Genomic DNA, 19,815 nt, shown 5'->3' with positions numbered 1-19,815 from the left:
TGATGAGATCCAATCATAACACTTTTGTTTTTCTCACTGGGGACACTGACAGGCAAACTCTATTCTCTAACAGAAACATTCCAATGTAACATGCAAACATAATTTTCCAGAGCAAGAGATATTAGACCTTTGTGGGACAGTGCACACTCCCTTTCCCTGCCCTTGTTGCAACAAGAATGAGTTATGTCTTGGGATGGAAGACCGAGATTTGTAGGGCAATGTTCTTGTTCTATTAGTGTCAGTTTATCAGCTCCATCGCTTTGCAGGTACAAGCAGAAATGTCTGTTAGTAGCTGTCCAGAGGACTCTTGGCCGGAAAAAGGGTCATCCAAGAATGTGGGGTGGTATTATATCATCCAAAGGTCTGAAATTAACATTAAAACTCCTTTTTTTGTGGTTTGCATTTGCCTCCACCAGTTCTCAAACCCTGGCTGCATATTAGAATCACCTGGGGAGCTTTTAGAATCTTTTAGAATCTTTTAGAATCTGTGATGCCCCAGGCCCACTCCACTAAATAAATAGGAATCTTTGGGGCCTGGGTATTGGTAAATTCCAGCACTCTCCCAATGTGAAGTCTTAGCCATCTTGGCCCATTCCCTTATTTTTGACTATCCTGAGTCACTTTGTTTTAGCCGTGTGTCTTGTCCCAAAATGAGATTATATTTTACTAGGATAGATTAACCTGTATACTATTATACACTTATTGTCACGAATGATGTTTTGTCTTTTTTTTTAGCACGTTACTTTACATTTCCCCTCTTTATGCTTCCTTGCTGTTTCCTTTGAATTCCATTTTTTTTGCTAAATTGACTGCTTTGCTTTTTCCCCTTTGGTAATTTGAAGATAAGCTACTTTATAGTCTATTACTAATTACACTTAACATCTTTAAAAACATGCCCTAACCTATATTTCTCTAATTAACCACAGAAACTATATAACAGAATTTCTTGCAAGATGAGGAAATTAGCATAGCTCCTTGCTCCAACTTTATTCATTATATCAGTATAATCTGCAGTATTTTACCCTGGGGTTTGGGCAGAAGTGATAGCTTATATCTTCTCTTCCAAGGAATATTTCTTATACTTCCATTCTGTTTTATAACTATGTTTATACCAATTAGTTAGATTCTTTACTAGATGGTTTTTGCCAATCTTTTTTCATTTTTTATTAACCATAACTTTCCCATACTTGAGTTCTTCATTTTGATTCCTCTCTTGTTTGGGTAGAAAACATCTTCAAGTGGTGTTTTATGAATGTTATGTGAATAATATGTTTTTTGAGGTCTTTGATATTGGGAGCAGTTTCTGTTGTCTTTGATATTGGGAGCAGTTTCTGTTGTCTGGGTCATACTCTTTTCTACCCTAAATTATTTAGGGACAGATCTGCACTGTATGTAAGAGAAATGCATTGAGGATCATTGCACAGTATTTTTTTCTAGTTTCCAGAGCAGACACAGGTATCCACCTATTTTTATAGACTTTGGTCAATTCTGTTGATTGGGGCTTTTACCAGGATGGGAATGTGAGGCACACATATTCATGTCGCCATCTTTTCATATGGTATCAACCATTAAATACTCATTGATTCATTCAGCAAATATTGATTGAGCACCGACAATGTGCCAGGCATCAAGAGAGCCGTTAGGGATTCAGAGGAATCAAACAGACAAGATTGCTGCTATCGTGGAGTATGTGTGTGTGTGTTGGGGAGAGGGAGGGACAGACCGTAAACAATAAGTTAACAAGATAATTTTAGAGAGTAATAGTTAGAGCTACTGTTATAGCTACTCAAAATGGTGCCCCTGGAGCTTTACAGCATGGCAACCTTGGAAAGAGGGTACAGAAAAAAAGAATAAAGTGATAGAGTGAGGGAGTCGGGGTGGGGACTTGGGTGGTGTTAATTAAATTCTCCTCTGCCGCAAACCCATTTGTTCACATGCTTATAGTGCCCTGATGATCTTCTCTCTGAAATCATAGTGCTTTTCTTTGTCTTCAGTCCACCTTGGTGGTAGTTGGCATGCTGTGTAATTTTTCCTGTTCTGTCTTCAAGATAGTTGGCTTTGTTGGGTTAGGATTCCTCATTATTTGCATTATGCTCCCAGCTGGACTACCACAAAGCTGGAGATGGGATAGCATTCATGTCCAGCCTAGAGCCCCCCAATTCAGTGCTGATGTAATGGTTGGGATCGACAGGTGTATCTTCAGCGGATTCTAAGAACACTCCCAAGGACTCCACTGTTACACTTAGGCCCAGTGGGCAGTACTGTGCTCATACTGGGAGATGGTGTTGAGGGGTGGCTAAGAGCTTGGCCCCTGGAGTCAGATGGGTTTGAATTAGCATTGATTTGCATGTATTTGAATTTGCTGCTACCATTTACTGGCCACGTGACCCTGGCAAGTTACTTAACCTCTCTGTGCCTCAGTGTCTTCATCTTTAAATGGGATTAATAACACTACCTACCTCGTCATGTTATTGTGACAGTTAAATTGAGTAATTGATGAAAGTGCGTAGAACAGTGCCTGCACTCAATAAACCCCCAATAATATATGATATTAATTGCTATTAACTATATCTTGTGTTGCTTAAAAGCTTTTTTATGCTCTTATCTGCTCTTGGCTCAAACTCTTCCTATACTTACAAAATACAGAGATTACAGAGATAAGATTGAATGTGTCCTAGGGACCAAGTTCACTTTGCTGAATTTGGTGGAAGGGTTTTGAGTAACAGGTTGGAAAGACAAACCAAATGTACAAAAGGGAAAGATGTGTGAAGTCAGGGAGAAGAAGGAGAAACTCAATATAAGGAGTCACCAATTGCCTTGTTTTGTGTTTTTTTTCTTTTGCAAACATGATTTTATTATTATTTTTCACCTTAGCTTCATTATAATTAATACAAATATTCTACCTACCAAGTTTCAATATTATTAATACCAAACATCAATATAAATGTTATAAAGGGATTTAAATGTTTTTCCATATTAGTTTTGACCTTCCTTATACTTTTAAATATTAAAAAATGTTTATAATGAGCCTATATCATTTTTGCAGTCAGAAAAATTAAATATTGTTTTCATTTTGAAAAAATATCACCCACAAACCTATTACTCCAATAGAATTTTAATTTGGGGGTTCATGACCTTTCTTTATCCATATTTATAAATAATTAATAGCTATAATCAAAAGTATACATATAATTTTATGATCTACTGTTTTACTTAATATTTAACATTCTTCCTTCTACAGGGTCATATTTATCAGTTTTAATGTTTGCATTCAAACTGCATTACATTAAGGCTATCATTTACCCCACATTATTGGGCTGACGTATAGGTTGTTCACATTTTTTCTCTGTAATAAAATTATGTCACTGTAAACATCTGTGTCCATGTGGCTCTTTTTCTTTTGAATTAATTCCTAGAGATAACTGAGTCAGAATATTTGAACAGTTTTGTGGCTGTTGATAAGAATTCACATACTCCCTTCCAAGAGGATTATATCACCTTTACTCTGCAACAGGCAATAAATACATATGAGTTTCCATGAAGCCTCAACAACATTGGGTTGTATATTTTTTCTTTATGTTTTTCCTAGTGAAATATGGGCTGTGTTTTCATGTTAATTCTACTTTCTCTCACATGAATCCTCTGAGCATCCTCTTTGCCCATCTTGGTGATGTTCTTATACAATGATAAAAGGTTTAATTCAGTATTGATATTTGCCCTTGGGCTTATTTGTTGCAGTTATTTTCTTTTCATTCTATTGTTTTCCTTTTTAATTTTGGTTTAGTGTTTGTTCGTTTGTTTTTCCATTTATAGAACTTTCCTTTGGCTCACCTTTGGTCCAGGGTCTGTTTAGTCAGTGGCATTGAAAGGGTTTACAATAAGGGTCTTTGGAAGAGTGGATCCCTAGGGTAAAGGAGGAGAGATAAGAGGAAGTGGGTGGGGCATCGAGATGAGGCACCGGTCACCTCTCTCCCTGAGTTTCTTCTAAAGCTTGGGTCTCTGAAAGATGGTGCTTACTCGGCACCTCCTTAGCACAGCTTTGTACCTCTGAGGTTGCTATAATCCCCAAGGCAGACCTATCATTTTCCCACCAAAAATTTTCAAAGAAGAGAAATGGACTTGGACCATCTCCACCCTGGATGCCACTTGGGGGATCACCACCAGCTGTGAGGAGCCAGGCACTGTGATTGCACTGTAGCTTGAGTGCTGGTTTTGCCCCAGCACAAGGGACTACGAGCGTGCAGGCACTGCCTGGGGTGGGCACACTGAAAAGGGGAGAGGGAGCCAAGAGAAGACCAACTCTGCCACGTCTGCAGTTTGCCAGAGGGACCCTTTTCAACGCCATGCTCAGCGTGGAACCTAGCACGTCTCCCACCTAAAGCTCAGAGCCCAGCCAGTCCAGGCCAGTCCAGCCCAACCCTTGGGTCACCCTTTCTTTCTATTGCTCTTTAGACTAAGGAAACACTCCCCCTGCCAACCCTCAGTGGCCCAGGCAGAATGATGGGGACACTGACTGACCTCCACTGCTCTTCTCTTGCAGTTTCCTGCTTCTTCAACTTCACCAGCCCCTCTGGGGTCGTCTTGTCGCCCAACTACCCAGAGGACTATGGCAACCACCTTCACTGTGTCTGGCTCATCCTGGCCCGGCCTGAGAGCCGCATCCACCTGGCCTTCAACGACATCGATGTGGAGCCTCAGTTTGACTTCCTGGTCATCAAAGATGGGGCCACCGCCGAGGCCCCAGTCCTGGGCACCTTCTCAGGAAACCAGCTCCCCTCCTCCATCACAAGCAGTGGCCATGTGGCCCGTCTCGAGTTCCAGACTGACCATTCCACGGGGAAGAGAGGCTTCAACATCACCTTTACCAGTGAGTCCTCCCTCTGTCCCCAGCTGACCATCCGTCTGAGCGTCAGTGTCTAAGGACGGTCAAAGGTGCTCCCAGGGAGGAGTATTGATGTGGGTGGGCCAGTTCCAAGGGCATTGCAGGGCTGCAGTAGCCAGGCATGGGGCTCCAGTGTGACCAGAAAAAGCATAAAGTGCTGGCTCCTGGGCAGGGTGTGCTTTTCTGTGGAGTCACTCTCTTTTGAGCATTTATTTCCTATAGATGTGACATGTAATGAAAAGGAGCCTGGGACCTCATTTCTCCCTCCCACCCTCCCCCTCCTAGAAGGCCCAGCTAGAACCAGGAAGAACCCAAGGGAGAGGAAGCCTCTGTCATCCTCTCACTAGTTACTAATCTTTCTCGGATGTGCTCCCTCAAGTCCTTGAACGCCTACCTACTGTTGAGTGCAGGTATTCCTGCTGGGGCTGCTCGCACTTTGCTTTGCCCGGTTCCCATTCCCATCATCAGATCAGAAACAAAGGTCTGGAGTACTGTTTCTGTTTGGCTCTGAGGCTTATCAGAGCCAACTCTTGGGGCATTTCCTCATCGCCCCTCTCAGGGCCACAGGCCAAAAGTTGTCACCTCCAGTTTCAATCCTGGGCCCCTTCTCTAGAAGCAACCTGAAGCTCGGCTATGATTATTTTCAATTCTGTGTCTCCTGGGGTTACAGTGAGGGTGGGGTTGGGGGCAGAAGCTTGGAGACTGGAAATAGCAAGCCACCAAAGGTAGCAAGAAGTGCTAATCTGGTCCTAATAAGCTACAGACCCGGTGAACTTGGCCAATGGCAATTAATCAAATGGGCTGAAGCTGGGTTTGCCTGAGCAATTAACCAGATCCTTTCCAGAGGCTGCGTGTGAAATGCAAGTCCCCAATTCAAGCTCTTCCGCATGCACACAAACGCACACATAAAGCTGGTCCCTAGTGCTTTTTGACAGAACTGATCTCCTCTCAGCCGCCACCCCCACCCTTGGCGTGGAAGTCTTGTTTCCTTGTCCCACCTGCCCCTGGGGTCCAGTGGAGCTGAAGACAATAGGTCCAAATGGTGGGCCACTGGGGACCCCAGATTCCAAGAGACCACCCAAGCTAAGGCCCTTCCCTGATGTTCCAGTCAGCACCTTCTTCAGGATGCCAAACTTGCTAGAAACAATCAACTTTCTCAGGGCATGCCTCTTCCAGGGCACTCCTGTTCCCCTCATCTATGGGCAGGAGGAGGCAGAGCAGAACTCTGCAGCTTCAAAATAGGTGTGGACACCAACAGGGGACTTGGGGCAAAAACAGATACTCGTAGCCTCCTAGGAAAACCAAATCCTAGTAAGCCCTCACTTACTAGGACTTACTAGGAAAGAAGCCAGTGCTGAGTCCTCGGGACGAAGAGGCAGAAGGCGGTGGACCTGACCTGAGGATTGAGCTCTTACCTAGCATTTCTCTCCAAGGTTTCTCCACCATTGTAAAAATGACACACATACGATACATAAACAATCAAAAAACAGGGAGCAGGTCAAAGAAGAAATGCTAACTACCACCCAAAATCCCCCCACCCGGAAATGATTCTTGCCAACATTTGGTGAACACTATTACAGACATCAGATATTTTTCTATGCATTTCTACAGATAGTTGGATGGATAAGTAGAAATAATTTTTTAAAATCTCGGCCCCACCCTAAGCCTGCTGAATCAAAGTCTCTGAGGGGACGGGTCCCTGGAATCTACATTTTTTACAGGCTTCTGTGGTGATTCTGATGCAGCTAGTGAAACAATAGTCCATGGACAAGTGTTTGAGGACTAGCGTAGTCTCCCCTGCAGGACGTTAAGCTCCTCGGTCACATCCCAACGATGATCATCCAGCTGAGCTTCGATCTGCCCAGTGTCAGGGAGCCCACCGCCCCAGACAGCTCTCCTCATAGCTGGAGAGCACTCAGTGCTTCCCTGCACGATGATGGGAAGTCTGTGTCCCTGTAACAAGGATCAGTGATCCCATTTCCACCCCTGGAGCTCCTTAGAGTAATCCTAATCCTCTTGCATGTGGAGCATTTTGAACAATGATGACAGTAGCTACTGTTTACTGAGCACCCACTGTGAGCACTCTGCAGTCATCACTGCCAACCCCACAAAAAAACTTCTAAGCTAAGATCTGTCCCTTTCACACACCTGGAAACTGAGGTTTGAAAAGGTACACAGGCAGAACTGGGCAGTACTTAAATCCTGGACTTAGAGCTTTTGCTCCCAGATGTTGGATGTTGGAAATAGCTCCATATCCCTTTGGTGTGCATACATGTATGTGTGTGTATGAACGTGTATGTGTGTGTGTGTGTGTGTGTGTGTGACTGATAGAGTTTTGAATCAACAAATGCCTGGACCGCTGGGTCCCAGGCACCACTTTTCTTCCCCCTCCATCCCCCTGTGTTTCCAAATGTCGGGGCAACCTCATGGTCATAGTTCCTGATGAGGAAAGGTTGGGAGACTGAAGTGTGTGCTGACCGAGACTTTGCATTTCAGAGGGAAGGGTGTTGGGGACTCTGTCGAGGCTCTGCAAGGGGATGTCATCATCGCCTCCACGTCAGAGGCTCCCACAGCTCACCTTCGGTAGGAGGGATCACCAGGTCTGCAGGCCTTTTGCCTCCAGCAACATCCCACAGCCTCCAGGGTCGCTTCTGTTTCTGTTGTGCAAGTGTTTCCATCACTAGGGAATTTCAGAGGCTTGTAAATTGAGCTCTTTAAAGTGGCACGTGCCCCGGCAGCCATGGAGGCCGGTCTCCACTGGAAAGACACATCCTTAAAACAGCAGGGGTGCAAATAGGGTGTGGTTTCAGAGACGTGAGGGCAAGAACTGTGGTACCCCTGACGGGGGAAGGCTGGGAATGTGTTTGATGGAGATGGAGAGGGAAAGGGAAGAAGGAAGGGAGCGCGTCCTTAAGGAGTACTTAGCATCTGTGGGGTGCTGTACCGCACACTCTCCACTTTCATATTCATGTCAACTTTCATTTTATTTCTGTCCCAGAACGACCCTGCAAATGAGATGTGATCTCCATTTTATAGGTCAGGAAACAGGCTCAGCAAGATTACATAAGTTGCCCAGAACCATGTAACTAACAAGAGGCAGCACTCCACGAAACCTGCAAGTGTTCTGACTCTTCTCCTCCCTGACTGCATTATCAATTGCCTACGAGAGTCAGAGGCAGCCTGACGAGGGAAGGAAATGAAGGAAATGGCTTCAGACAGGGTTCATTGCAGGGAACCTACTTTATGATGCTCCATGTCTATTAGTGTCACAGGAGTTAGAGTCCAGCTCACCTGCAACGTGAACGGTCCCATAAGTGTCTGAAATTAGGGAAACATGGAATGGATTTGACTTTGAGGAGACAGATCTGTTCCTTAGCCATGTAAACCTTAGTTTCCCCCTTTGTAAACTGGGGTAATAATATCTACTTCATGGAATCATTATATGATGTAAACGAGCTAACGTGAGAAACGGCACACTGCCTGATCTCTCAGTGTTCATTACAACGAAGTTGGATTAGGGGTTCAGGAAAGCAGATTAAGTTTAACAAGTGCCTGCTTTATGCCCAATGTGGCACATGGGTCCCTGGTTCTAGGCTGTCTGGCTTTCCTTCCAGCATGGCAGGTTCCTGGGGAAGAGCTGGAGGTCTAGGGTGGACCATCAGGATGAAGCTTGTTTTCTTTGGGGGTCCATCTCATACCAGCTGTATCTAATTACGTCCTTGACCCCCATCCACACAGCCTTCCGACACAATGAGTGCCCAGATCCCGGCGTTCCAGTAAATGGCAAACGGTTTGGTGACAGCCTCCAGCTGGGAAGCTCCATCTCCTTCCTCTGTGACGAAGGCTTCCTTGGGACTCAGGGCTCAGAGACCATCACCTGCATCCTGAAGGAGGGCAGCGTGGTCTGGAACAGCGCTGTGCTGCGGTGTGAAGGTACGTGCCTGCCGGGCTGGCAGTCGTGGCTATCAGCCAGGGAGGCTGAGGAGGGGGACCGAGTGGCCTGAACCACGGTGGTCCATTTCTGTATCATCCTTCATCTTCTCTGAGGACCAAGGGCCACCCTCTCACCCACGCTGGAATGACGGGGCTTTATAGGACCACTTTGCATAGAAGTTTGTATTATAGCCAGAGATTAAACTGGAGAAATACTGTTCTAGACTGTCAGGCATCAAAAACACCTCTTCATTCAACTGGGAACTCTCTCAGTATCACAGCCATTAGGATTCCTGCCTCCAGCTCCCGCCCGGGGGAGCTCCATCAGCCTGAAGCAGTGTTGGCAGTACTGTGAGCTTTCAAATCTTTCAAGCTGCCTGCCACTCTCCTTCCCCATGTGCTAATTTTCCCAATTGCCTGAGACATCTCCGAGGCTTGGCCTTCGTGCCGCTGTTAAACCACTGCCTTGAAATCCTTACGGTCAATCTTCAGGAGACTAAGGGCAAACCAGCCAGAAGAAACACAGCTTGAATCAAGCACAAGAGTTATTATGGTATCCCCTCAATCCTGCCATGCCACACAGAGTAGGTTTTGACTCAATTTCAGAGACCAGCCATCTGTTCCAACAAACTGCAGGCTTTAAAACACAGATTAAGCTTCTTGAGGGCAGGAATCATGTCACATTTGTGTGCCAAGCACAATGCCTGGCACAGAATAGGCCCTCAAAAAATATTTGTGAATAATGGGTGAATAGTGAGTACCCACAGGCCCCTCGGAGGCAGTGACAGTGTCCAAGGGGGCAGGGGCTTTGATTCTCTCCTTCCAGGGGCCAGAAAGCTTCTTCCTCTCGTCTCACATGATGCACAGAGGATGGATGCCTAAGAGACATCTCTACGTACCCAGTCCCCAAACCCAGATCTGAGCACCCTGGCCAGCAAGTGGGAAGGACAGGAGCGCAAAGAGGGAGCATGCCTTAGAGTGAGCAGGGCCCCAGAGCTGACAGGTGTGTGGAGGGGAGAGGAGAGACCACCGAGAGCACAATGCGTGTAGCAGAGGGTCTGAGGTCAAGGTGGGCTTTCGAGTCCGAGGGTCCTGGGCTGGAATCCTAGCAATTCTCCTTTTCCCTCCGAGCCTCTGTTTTTCCAGCAGAAAAAGGGGGAAGTGGTAATAATAAGATGCACATGTAAAGGGAAGTTCCTGGCATAAAGTAAGGACTCAGAAGTGTTAGCTGTGCTCTCACTAGTTTGTAAGCTCCATGGGATTAGGATATCTTTGTTGGCCTTGTATCCCCACAACTGGCATATTGTTTGACACTTGGTAGATGCTCAGTCAATACTGGTTGACGAATCACAGAATGAATGAATGAAAGAATGACCTTTTAACTAGGTTAGAGCCTCCCTAATGGCCTCCAGAGCCCTGACTTTCACCAGGCTGCCTTTTGTCTCCACCCTGAAACTTATCAGCTGTGCCTCAGTTGCCCCATCTGTAAAGTGCGGTCAATAAAGGGAACCTCCTCACAGGGTTGTCGTGAGCACGCACCGCTCTTGGAGCAGTGCCTGGGAGAGAGGCAGCACTCAGTAAGTGTTGGCTGTGAACATTATTTTAACCTGATTTTAACCATTTCTTCCTCGGAGCAATTGGATGAGTAGCGCTCCACTTTGGGGGATCGGCTGGTACATTTCCATCCTTCCAGGTGCCTGCCCCAACCATGATGCGAACAGACTTCTTTCTGCCCTCCGGAGTCACACAGTGAGGTCCACACCACCTCATCTGCCATTTTTCCTCAGCAGAGTGAGCACTTTGGGAAATCACATAAGCCTTGGAGTCAGAATCAACAAGAATCTCATAGCTTCACCCCATCTCTGGGAGGGTGAAGATAGGGAACTGATAGATTAGGTAACTCCCTGGTCAGCTGCAGGGGCCTAGTCATGCATGTCTGATGGAGTTGTTCGTGGGTGAGGCAGATGATCCTGCAAAGCAGCCATGCAGAGCCCAGGGGTGGAGGATTGTCAGTCGGTGGTCGTTCACCTGCGCTTCAGGCTGGCCCCTCATTCTCTCTTGTGCTCGTCGATCTCCTCTGGTTTCCTTGGTTTTCCTCGTGTTGGTCCATCTCCTCCAGAACATCTGCCCTGCTATGTCTAGTTCAGCTGATCTCTCCCTTCTCCTAATTCCTTTTGTTCCCCAGGGACCACCACCAGACCACTTTTTTGGACACTTGGTCTCACCACGATTACATTTTCCTTTACCGGTTCCCCGGGCCTTGGTCCTATCTCCCCACCAAGATTGTGGGCATTTCCAGGGCAGAAGTCCAGGCCCCCAGTGCCCCTGAGCCTGTGGCGGCTCAGTCCCAATGGAGGTGACCCCCCTGAAGAAGCATCAGGACTTGGTAGCTGCAGCATCTTCCTCTTCTCTCCACTGGCCACCCTCCTGAATCAGGTGCTTCTGGACCACAGTTCTGCCGCTGCAGTGAAACACTCAAGACCATGTCTGAACGCACGAGAGAATTCAACCTTTGCTAAGGGACCTTAACACGGCTCACTGTTTCATAGGCAAAGTCCCAATTTTGAAATTAAAACTGTCTTATTCATTTTGTCCCTGGAGAGAAAAGTGCTGAAGTTGGGGGACCATAGGCACCCAGAAATAAGGGGGCAGCCTGTTGGAGAGACCCTGACTTGGCACAGCAGAGAGCCTGCTTGGTTTTCTCAGAGTGATGGGTTGATGCTAACCTGGTTCTCGGGAATCTGGGGAACAGGATATCAGAGGGGCAGAATGAGAGGCAGATGCCACATAGGATGGTCAATCCCAGACTTAAAACAGTAGAGCAGGCAGAGTAAGGAAGCTCCTGGGAATCTGGCTACTCCGTGGCCCCTTTCTCTCCCTGTGTGTCGAGCCTTGGGAGAACTCTGCTTTGTAATCAGCATCTTTGTCTTTTCCATTTTTTCTAGTTTTGTTTTTGATTAAGTATCCCCACCTTGTGGACAAGTAAATGCAGAAGCTAATGGTCTTTTAAAAAGTCTTTTAATATATGCCAAGAGCCACTTAGCTTTTGAGAGGCTGTAAGGGGACAAGGGAGAAAATAACTTCTTCTCTTAAATTTAGAAAGAAGGATGATCATCTGGCTGATGTAACACAGAAGTTGGCAAACTTTTTCTTAAAGGGCCAGATAGGAAATATTTTTGGCTTTGTGGGCAGTGAGATCTCTACTCAACTCTGCTATCTTTATGTGAAAACAGCATTAGACAATACATAAATGGATGCCAGATTTGGCCCCCAGCTGTAGTTTGCTGGCATCTAGTCTAGAGAACAGAGGACATAAGGGATCCATATGTTTAAAATCAGAGATTCCCTAAGAAAGACTTCCAGGTAGTGAAGGCGTCTACACAGGAGTAACTGGTTCTCTCTCCCCCACATTCATCAATTCCTTGTCTCTTTTAAAGAAGAACCCAGTAATCGTACCCCTCTATGATAAATGTTTTACAAGTATCTCAGCCATGCACCAGCCTGGAAAGTGGGAGTAGTTATTGTCCCCACTGGGGCACAGAGAGGTTAAGTCTCTTGTCCGTGGTCCTCCCAGCTTGTAAGTAATGGAGCCAGAGTTCAAACTTCAGCTCATGGCTACACTGTTACTGTATTTTTATTGAATTATATCACTAGAAAGAATATGATTTTCAAACATGTTTACAGAAGACTTTGAAGCATCCACAAATAGGCTGAAAAGCAGGTTTTCTACTTTCCATATCCCAGTAGAAAATTGAAACAAAAGGAAACATATTGCCCATTGCAAAAGACAAGACAGGACACCGCATGGAAGCATCGGAAACTGACAGCATAAAACAAAATGACAGCAGTAAAACAAACATGTCAGTTATGACAATAAAGGTCATTAAACTTCCTCCTAAAGGACAAAGAATCTCAAACTGGGTTTAAAAAAATATACTACTTACAAGAAATACATGGATGGAAGAAAGGAGATAAATGATCTACAGTGAGGACGTATTTTTATTTTTAAAGTAGTACTTGGTTGTTGTAAAAAAGTTAAACACTACACAAGTACAATAAAGTTCAAAGTGGAAATTCTCATTTCCCAATCCCACTATCCAGAGGAAAGTAGTTTAACAGTTTGGTGTAAACACATCCACAGTTTTTTCTTTGGTGTGTATTGCAAATGTGTTACTTTCATAATCAGAAAATTTTAAAGTCCTGTAAAAAAAAAAAGAAAGTCAGTTCTCCCCACTCCAATAAGAGGAATCTAGTGATGGTTGTAGCTCTTTTAGGCCTACAGGGAAGAAGTAAGGGTACTTATTGAGTTTCTAACATTATCTCACTTAATCTTCTGCTCACTCGTGTGAGAAGTGTATTATTATCTCAATGCATGAGAAATCTGCAGACCAGCAAGGTGAATTGACTTGCCTGAGATCACCCAGCTAGTAATCTTTGAGCACGTACCAAGTGCTCAATACTAGGCCAGTGCTTTACATACATTGTCCTATTGAATCCTCAGGACAACCCTGTGAGGTAGGTTCTGTTACTGCCCTCACTTCACAGGTGAGGAAACTGAAGCACAGAGTAGTTAAGTAACTTGCCCAAGATCACACAGCTAAGTGAATCGGAGAGTCAGGATTCAAATCCAAGTATTCTGATTCCAGAACCATCATTTTTAGTCACCAAATGAGGTCTGTCTGACTCCAAAGTTTATTCTTTCATTCTACCACAAAATGGTGGAGTAGAAGGCCAGAGGGAAAGGCTTTCGCTCCTTCTGGTCATTCACACTGGATGCTTGGTCAGCTAAAACCCCTTTGAGGGCAGTAGTCAGGGTAGGCATTCTTGCATCCACCCACAGTGGTTAGAAACACAGGCTCTGGAGCCAGACCGCCTGGATTCAAATCCTGGCTCTGCCTCTTCCTAGCTGTGTGTTTCTGGGCCAGTTGCCTAACCTCTCTGTACCTGTTTCCTCAACTATGAAATGAGGCTAATAGCAGTAGCCACCTTATAGTTTGTTGTGAAGATGAACATACAGGAAAAGAAAATGCACATGTAAATTAGTGTCTGGCACCTTGTGAGGGCTCGGTGAGTACTAGTTCTTTCTCTTCTTCTGTCCATCACCATTCCCATTGCTCCTTGCCCTGCACAACTTGAGCATCAGAGGTCAGGAGAGATGATGGGTCATCCCTCACAGGGGACACCAGCCCCTCATCAGAAGCCCAGAGTATTAGGCATCTCAGGCTGCCATAACAAAGTGCCACGGACTGAGGGGCTTAAACAACGGAAATTTGTCTTCTCACAGTTCTGAATGTTGGCCGTCCAAGATCAAGGTGCCAGCAGGTTTGGTTTCTCCTGAAGCCTCTCTTCTTGGTGTGCAGGTGGCCGCCTTCTTGCTGTGTCCTCACATAGCCGTTTTCTTGTGCACGTGCACTCCTGGTGTCTCTTCCTCTTCTTTAAAGGACACTAGTCCTACTGGATTAGGGCCCCACCCTTATGACCTTATTTAACCTTAATGACCTCCTTAAAGGCCATTTCTCCAAACACAGTCATATTGGGGTTGACTTCAACCTACAGATTTGGGGGGAAACAATCCAGTCATAACACCCAGGATCTCTACCTTCCTACCAGTATTTCATTCCTTCAACAAAATATTTCTTAAGCACCTACTGTGTACCAGGCACGGGGTTTGGCACAGGGTCTCTCTTTTGTCTTATTGCTGAACTTGTCTCTCTATTCAAGGCAGGATCCTCCCCTCTTTTTCTTTCTTTTGTGTGTGTGTGTGTGTGTGTGTGTGTGTTTGTGTTTTCTTCTCTTCATCATAACATTTTTTAATGGAAAATTTCAAACAGAGACAACGGTGTAATGAACCCCCATGTACGCATCACCCAGCTTCAGCAATCATGAACTCATGACCCATTTTGTTTCATTTATACCCCCACCCGTTCCCCCACCTCCACTCCTCTCTGGGATTATTGTGAAGCAAATTTCAGGCAAAATATTTCATTGATGACATTTTAGTGTGTATCTCGTACAGATAAAAAGAACTCTTTAAAACATAACCACAATACTATCTTAAAAAATAAAAATAATTACTTAATACAATCAAATTTCCATGATTATCTAGTACTTTCTTTTGTAGTGTTTTTTTTTAATCAGAATCTTAGTTAGGTTTATACATTGCAGTTGGCTGATATGTCTCAAGTCTTTTTTAATCTACAGGTGTCTGCCCCTACCCCTTGCAGTGTTTTTGTTGAAGAAGCTAGGTTATTTATCCTGGAAAGTCTCCTGCATCCTGAATTTTGGCAATTACATCCCTGGGAAGTTGTTTAACATGATCCTCTCTATCTTATATTTCCTTTAATTGGCAGTAAGATCTAGAAACTTAATCGTATTTGGGGCTTTTGGGCAGAATATTTATAGATAGGGCTGTGTGCCTCCATCAGAGGCACATAATGCCTGCTTGTCTCTCTTTTGGGGGACATTAGGAGCCATCGATGATCATGGCCTAGGGATTGCAAAACGGTACCATGCTATCATTTGTTCTTCTTTTATAAGCTGGATTATTTAAAGAAAACTTCTCATCAGCTATTTGGTTACCCTGAGGTATAGTTCATACAGAAAAGGCAGGAGAAATACTTAATTATTTTCCTTTATTTACCAGTTTTCATATTAATTACTTGATTCCCTAACATCTTCTAAAGTTGAACATTTTTAAATATCATTACAATCCAATGGATTTAAACATATTTTATGTATTTAAATCCATGACAGTTATTACTCTAATCAACGCCCCGATTGTCCCATTGGCCAGTGATAGCCTTTTGAAATTGGCCCAACCTCATCTTGTACATTTTCTGTTCCAGACCTATAATCAGCTGTTTCTCCAAGGAGCTCTGTTTCCTTTTTAGGGAAAAATGATATTTAGAATCTGGGTACTGGGGTTGCTTATTATGGTTGAGTAGGTCCTTGTTTCTGAGTCTTCGAATGAGCAGAGCTAAATAATAGTTTTTTAAAGATAAAATGCATCATGAGTTCATTTCATTTCAAATGTAAGAACACTTTTTCTTTTTTCCCTACGTTCCTTGATGTCATATCTATATCTCCTTTCACTCTTGCTGAAAATCGCAGTTCCCAACAACACCAACATAATTTCCAATTTCATAATTCATACCCAAGAGTCTCAGAATTGTAATTACCAGTACTGCCAACAGCAATATGATTACTGAAAATAGTTAAGTTTTTTTTTCTTTCAATTCTTCTCATCCCTGTGTCCTACTAGGGATGGGCTAGCAAATTACTGTTTTAAAATCTCTTTAACTAGTTTCTTCATGCATGATTAGGCCACCAACTGATCCAGTATTGTATTCATTTATTTCACTCTGCTTTTGAGTTTTGAGAAATTGCTTATCAAATTTAAACCTTTCTTTTTAATTATGTAAAATATTTACATAGTTCCAAAGTTAAACCTCTAAAAGAAAGTGTAATCCGAGAAGGTCTAGCGTCTATCCCTATCCTCTCTACCTTGTTCCCTCCCTGTTTCCATAGGTAATCTTGAGTTCACCCTTTCATTGATTATTAATATGGTAAATAAGTGTGTGTGTCTCTCACCCCTTTCTTAGATGAATGGAATCATACTATACCTGTATTTTTACCTCTCCGCCTTGCTTTTATTCACTCAATAATATATTCTGGGGACCACTCCATGACACTATATAGAATATTCCTCATTCTTTTTTTACAGCTGCATAAATAGTCCATTTTGTTGATTACCCCAGTTCATTCAGTCAGCCCCCCATTGCTGAACATTTGGGCTATTTCCATTCTTTTGCTATTGCAAATAGTGCTGCCTTGGATAGCCTTGTACATATATATATATATGTCTTTTCCTATTTTTGCATATATCTTTGGCATAGAGTTCTAGAAGTATTGCTGGGTCCGAGAGTAAATGCATATGATTTTAGCTGGACCTTACCAAATTTCCCTTCATAGAGATTGTGCCATTTTGCATTTCCACGAGCAGGGTGTTAGAATTCCTGGTTTCCCTCAGCCTCACGTCATGAAACTTTGAGTTTTGCCTATCTGATGGATAAGAAATAATTTCTCACTGTAGTTTGAATATACATTTTCTTTGTAAGTGAGGTTGAGCATCCTTTCAAAGTTAAAGAGACATGGCATTTAGGAATCCTCCCCTCCTTCTCCCTGCCTGGCAACTGCCACCCTGCAATATGAAGATGAGCTAGAGAGAGAGTGAAGGATGGAATGAATAGAGAGATCATTTGACCATCACATGAGCAGGAGGAGAGATGAACTAGCCAAGGTAATAAAACAATACAGCAGAGAAAGAAAACAAAATGGTGACCACCAAAGGCAGGATTTGGGTTTCCCTCTCTGGAGATTTTAGATGGGGTTTTGTTGATATACGTGCACTGAATGGAGAGCAGCCAAGGCAGGCAAGTGACTGTGATCTCCTCGCTTCCTTTCCAGGAAGCCAGAGATCACAGTCCAGCAACCAAAAAGGCTGGGCCTGTGCTCAGTTGCAGCCAAGGGAGAGTCCCTACCTCTGCTGAGGGTCAGTACCTGCAGGGGGCCCCAGGGATGCAGCAGTGACGCCCCTCCCCACCTCCCAGGTCTCACAGGTCCATGGAGAAATAGAGGAAAGCATTAGTTTAACTGAGATGCATGGATGGGTTTTGAAAACCGGGGTTACCCAGGAAGTGACAAAACCCGTATGCAATTTACTTTCTCAATGTTTGATGTAGATGCTATGGAATGACTTGGTTTCTCCTTACTGAAAATGGGGTAATAATCTCCACCTATAAAATGAGGATAATAATAGAATCTGCCTTTTAGTGTTGCAGTTGTCACAAGGATCATCTGTGGTAAGCCCTGACTTGGACTAAGCTCACAATACCTGTAGCTCATTACTGTCAGCCGTGGTTCTAGTACAATCACGTGCTGCAGGGGGATTTGGAGAAGTCTTGAGGTTAAAACTCAGCTCTAACTTCATTAGTTCTTGATCTAGTCTCTTAGCCTACTTAGCCTTAGTTTTCTCCTCTGTAAAATGGGGATAATAACTTCATAAATGTTGCGTGCCTTTATTATTATTATTTTTTTTTTTTTTGGTTCATTGTGGTAACATTGGTTTATAACACTGTATAAATTTCGGGTGTACATCATTATACTTCTATTTCTGCATGGATTACATCATGTTCTCATGTTCACCATCCAAATACTAATTACAATCCATCACCTCACACATGTACCTAATTATCCCTTTCGCCCTCCTCCCTCCCCCCTTCCCCTCTGGTAACCACCAAACCAATCTCTGTCTCTATGTGTTTGTTTGTTGTTGTCATTATCTACTACTTAATGAGTGTGATCATATACGGTATTTGACCTTCTCCCTCTGACTTACTTCACTTTGCATAATACCCTCAATGTCCATCCATGTTGTCACAAATGGCTGGATTTCATGAGTAGTATACCACATCTTCTTTCTCCATTCTTCCCTTGATGGGCACTTAGGTTGCTTCCACATCTTGGCTATTGTGAATAACGCTGCAACGAACAGAGGGGTGGATGTATCTTTACGCATTGGTGTTTTCGTGTTCTTTGGATAAATACCCAGCAGTGGACTAGCTGGATCGTATGGTAGTTCTATCCTTAATTTTTTGAGGAATCTCCATACTGTTTTCCTTAGTGGCTGCACGAGTTTGCACTCCCACCAGCAGTGAATGAGAGTTCCCTTCTCTCCACATCCTCTCCAACACTTGTTTCCTATCTTGTTAATTATAGCCATTCTGTAGTTTTGATTTGCATTTCCCTGATAATTAATGATGCTGAACATCTTTTCATGTGCCTGTTGGCCATCTGTATATTTTCTTTGGTGAAATATCTGTTCAGGTCTTTTGCCCATTTTTCAATTGGGTTGTTAGTTTTTATCTTGTTGAGATGCATGAGTTCTTTATATATTTTTGAGATTAACCCCTTATCAGATGTATGGTTTGCAAATATCTTCTCCAATTGTTAGGTTGTCTTTTCGTTTTGTTGATGGTTTCCTGTTGTGTGCCTTTAAATGAGAGAATACATACAAAGCAGTTAGAGCCGTAAGCCATCAGTATGAATTTCCAGTATCATTATCATTATTCCTATTCTTATTTTTGTTATCTTCTTTGTTAATTAAACTCCTTAATATAACTTTCTGTTAAGAATGCTTGACAATAAATTTAGGTATTTTGAAGAAATTTATAGAATTGAGAGAGGAAAGGTGTGGTACATTTGGCTATATTTTATGAAACTGATTACCTAGAGAAATTTACAAAAATTTGCAGATAGATGTGCTATGTAGTTCTTTATCCCCCTCCCCACCCTGTCAGGGCACTTTTGGCATCTGGTAGCTCCATCGTAAGGGAGTCCAAAGGAAGCAGGGGTTCCTTTAAACCTGGGAGGCTGCTTAGCTTAAGATCTCTGGACTTATGCTGCTTCCTGGGTCGGAATCCAGGCTCTACTACTTGCTATCCCAGGGCTAGTTACTTAACTCCATAAGCCTCAGCTTTCTCAACTGTACAATGGAGAAAATAACAGCACCACGTTCCCAGGGTTTGTGTCTTGGGAAGAGTGAACATGACCATCTCTGTGAAGCTAAACGCCTGACATGAGTGGGCTCGCAGTCTGTGACAGTGGTGGTGACGGCCACAGCAGCACTGGTGGTGGTTGTTATCAGCGTCCTCATCTTCATGACTGGGGAGGGAGGTGTGTCAGTCAGGGTGGCCTTGGTTAGACAGTATAAACACACAACCCCAAATCTCAGTGGCTTAGAAACAGGAGTTTATATCTCACACGGACTACTCAAGCTACATGTTTAATACGAGTCATCAGGGACTCTGCTCCTCCGAGTCACTTAAAAGCCCAGGCTGATGGGACCTCCGTGTTGACACTTGCCTCCACAGTCATTGAGGCAGGAGACTTTGCAAATCTTGCACTGGTACTTAAAAGTCTCCACACAGACGTGACATGCA

The 19,815-nt window shown here is 43.9% G+C and overlaps 1 protein-coding gene across 2 annotated transcripts in view; it reads left to right on the top strand.

The window, feature by feature from the left end:
- CSMD2 (CUB and Sushi multiple domains 2) overlaps positions 1-19,815 on the top strand; it is a 606,380-nt gene that overhangs the window by 370,940 nt on the left and 215,625 nt on the right. For both annotated transcript variants that reach the window (XM_058553610.1, XM_058553609.1), the window contains exons 14-15: positions 4,541-4,867; positions 8,621-8,815. In XM_058553610.1, coding sequence (XP_058409593.1) covers positions 4,541-4,867; positions 8,621-8,815 — 522 coding nt within the window. The remainder of the gene's footprint in view (positions 1-4,540; positions 4,868-8,620; positions 8,816-19,815) is intronic.

Source organism: Diceros bicornis, chromosome 13, assembly GCF_020826845.1.
Source record: "Diceros bicornis minor isolate mBicDic1 chromosome 13, mDicBic1.mat.cur, whole genome shotgun sequence".
NCBI lineage: Eukaryota > Metazoa > Chordata > Mammalia > Perissodactyla > Rhinocerotidae > Diceros > Diceros bicornis.
This window is presented reverse-complemented; position numbering and strand designations above follow the sequence as displayed.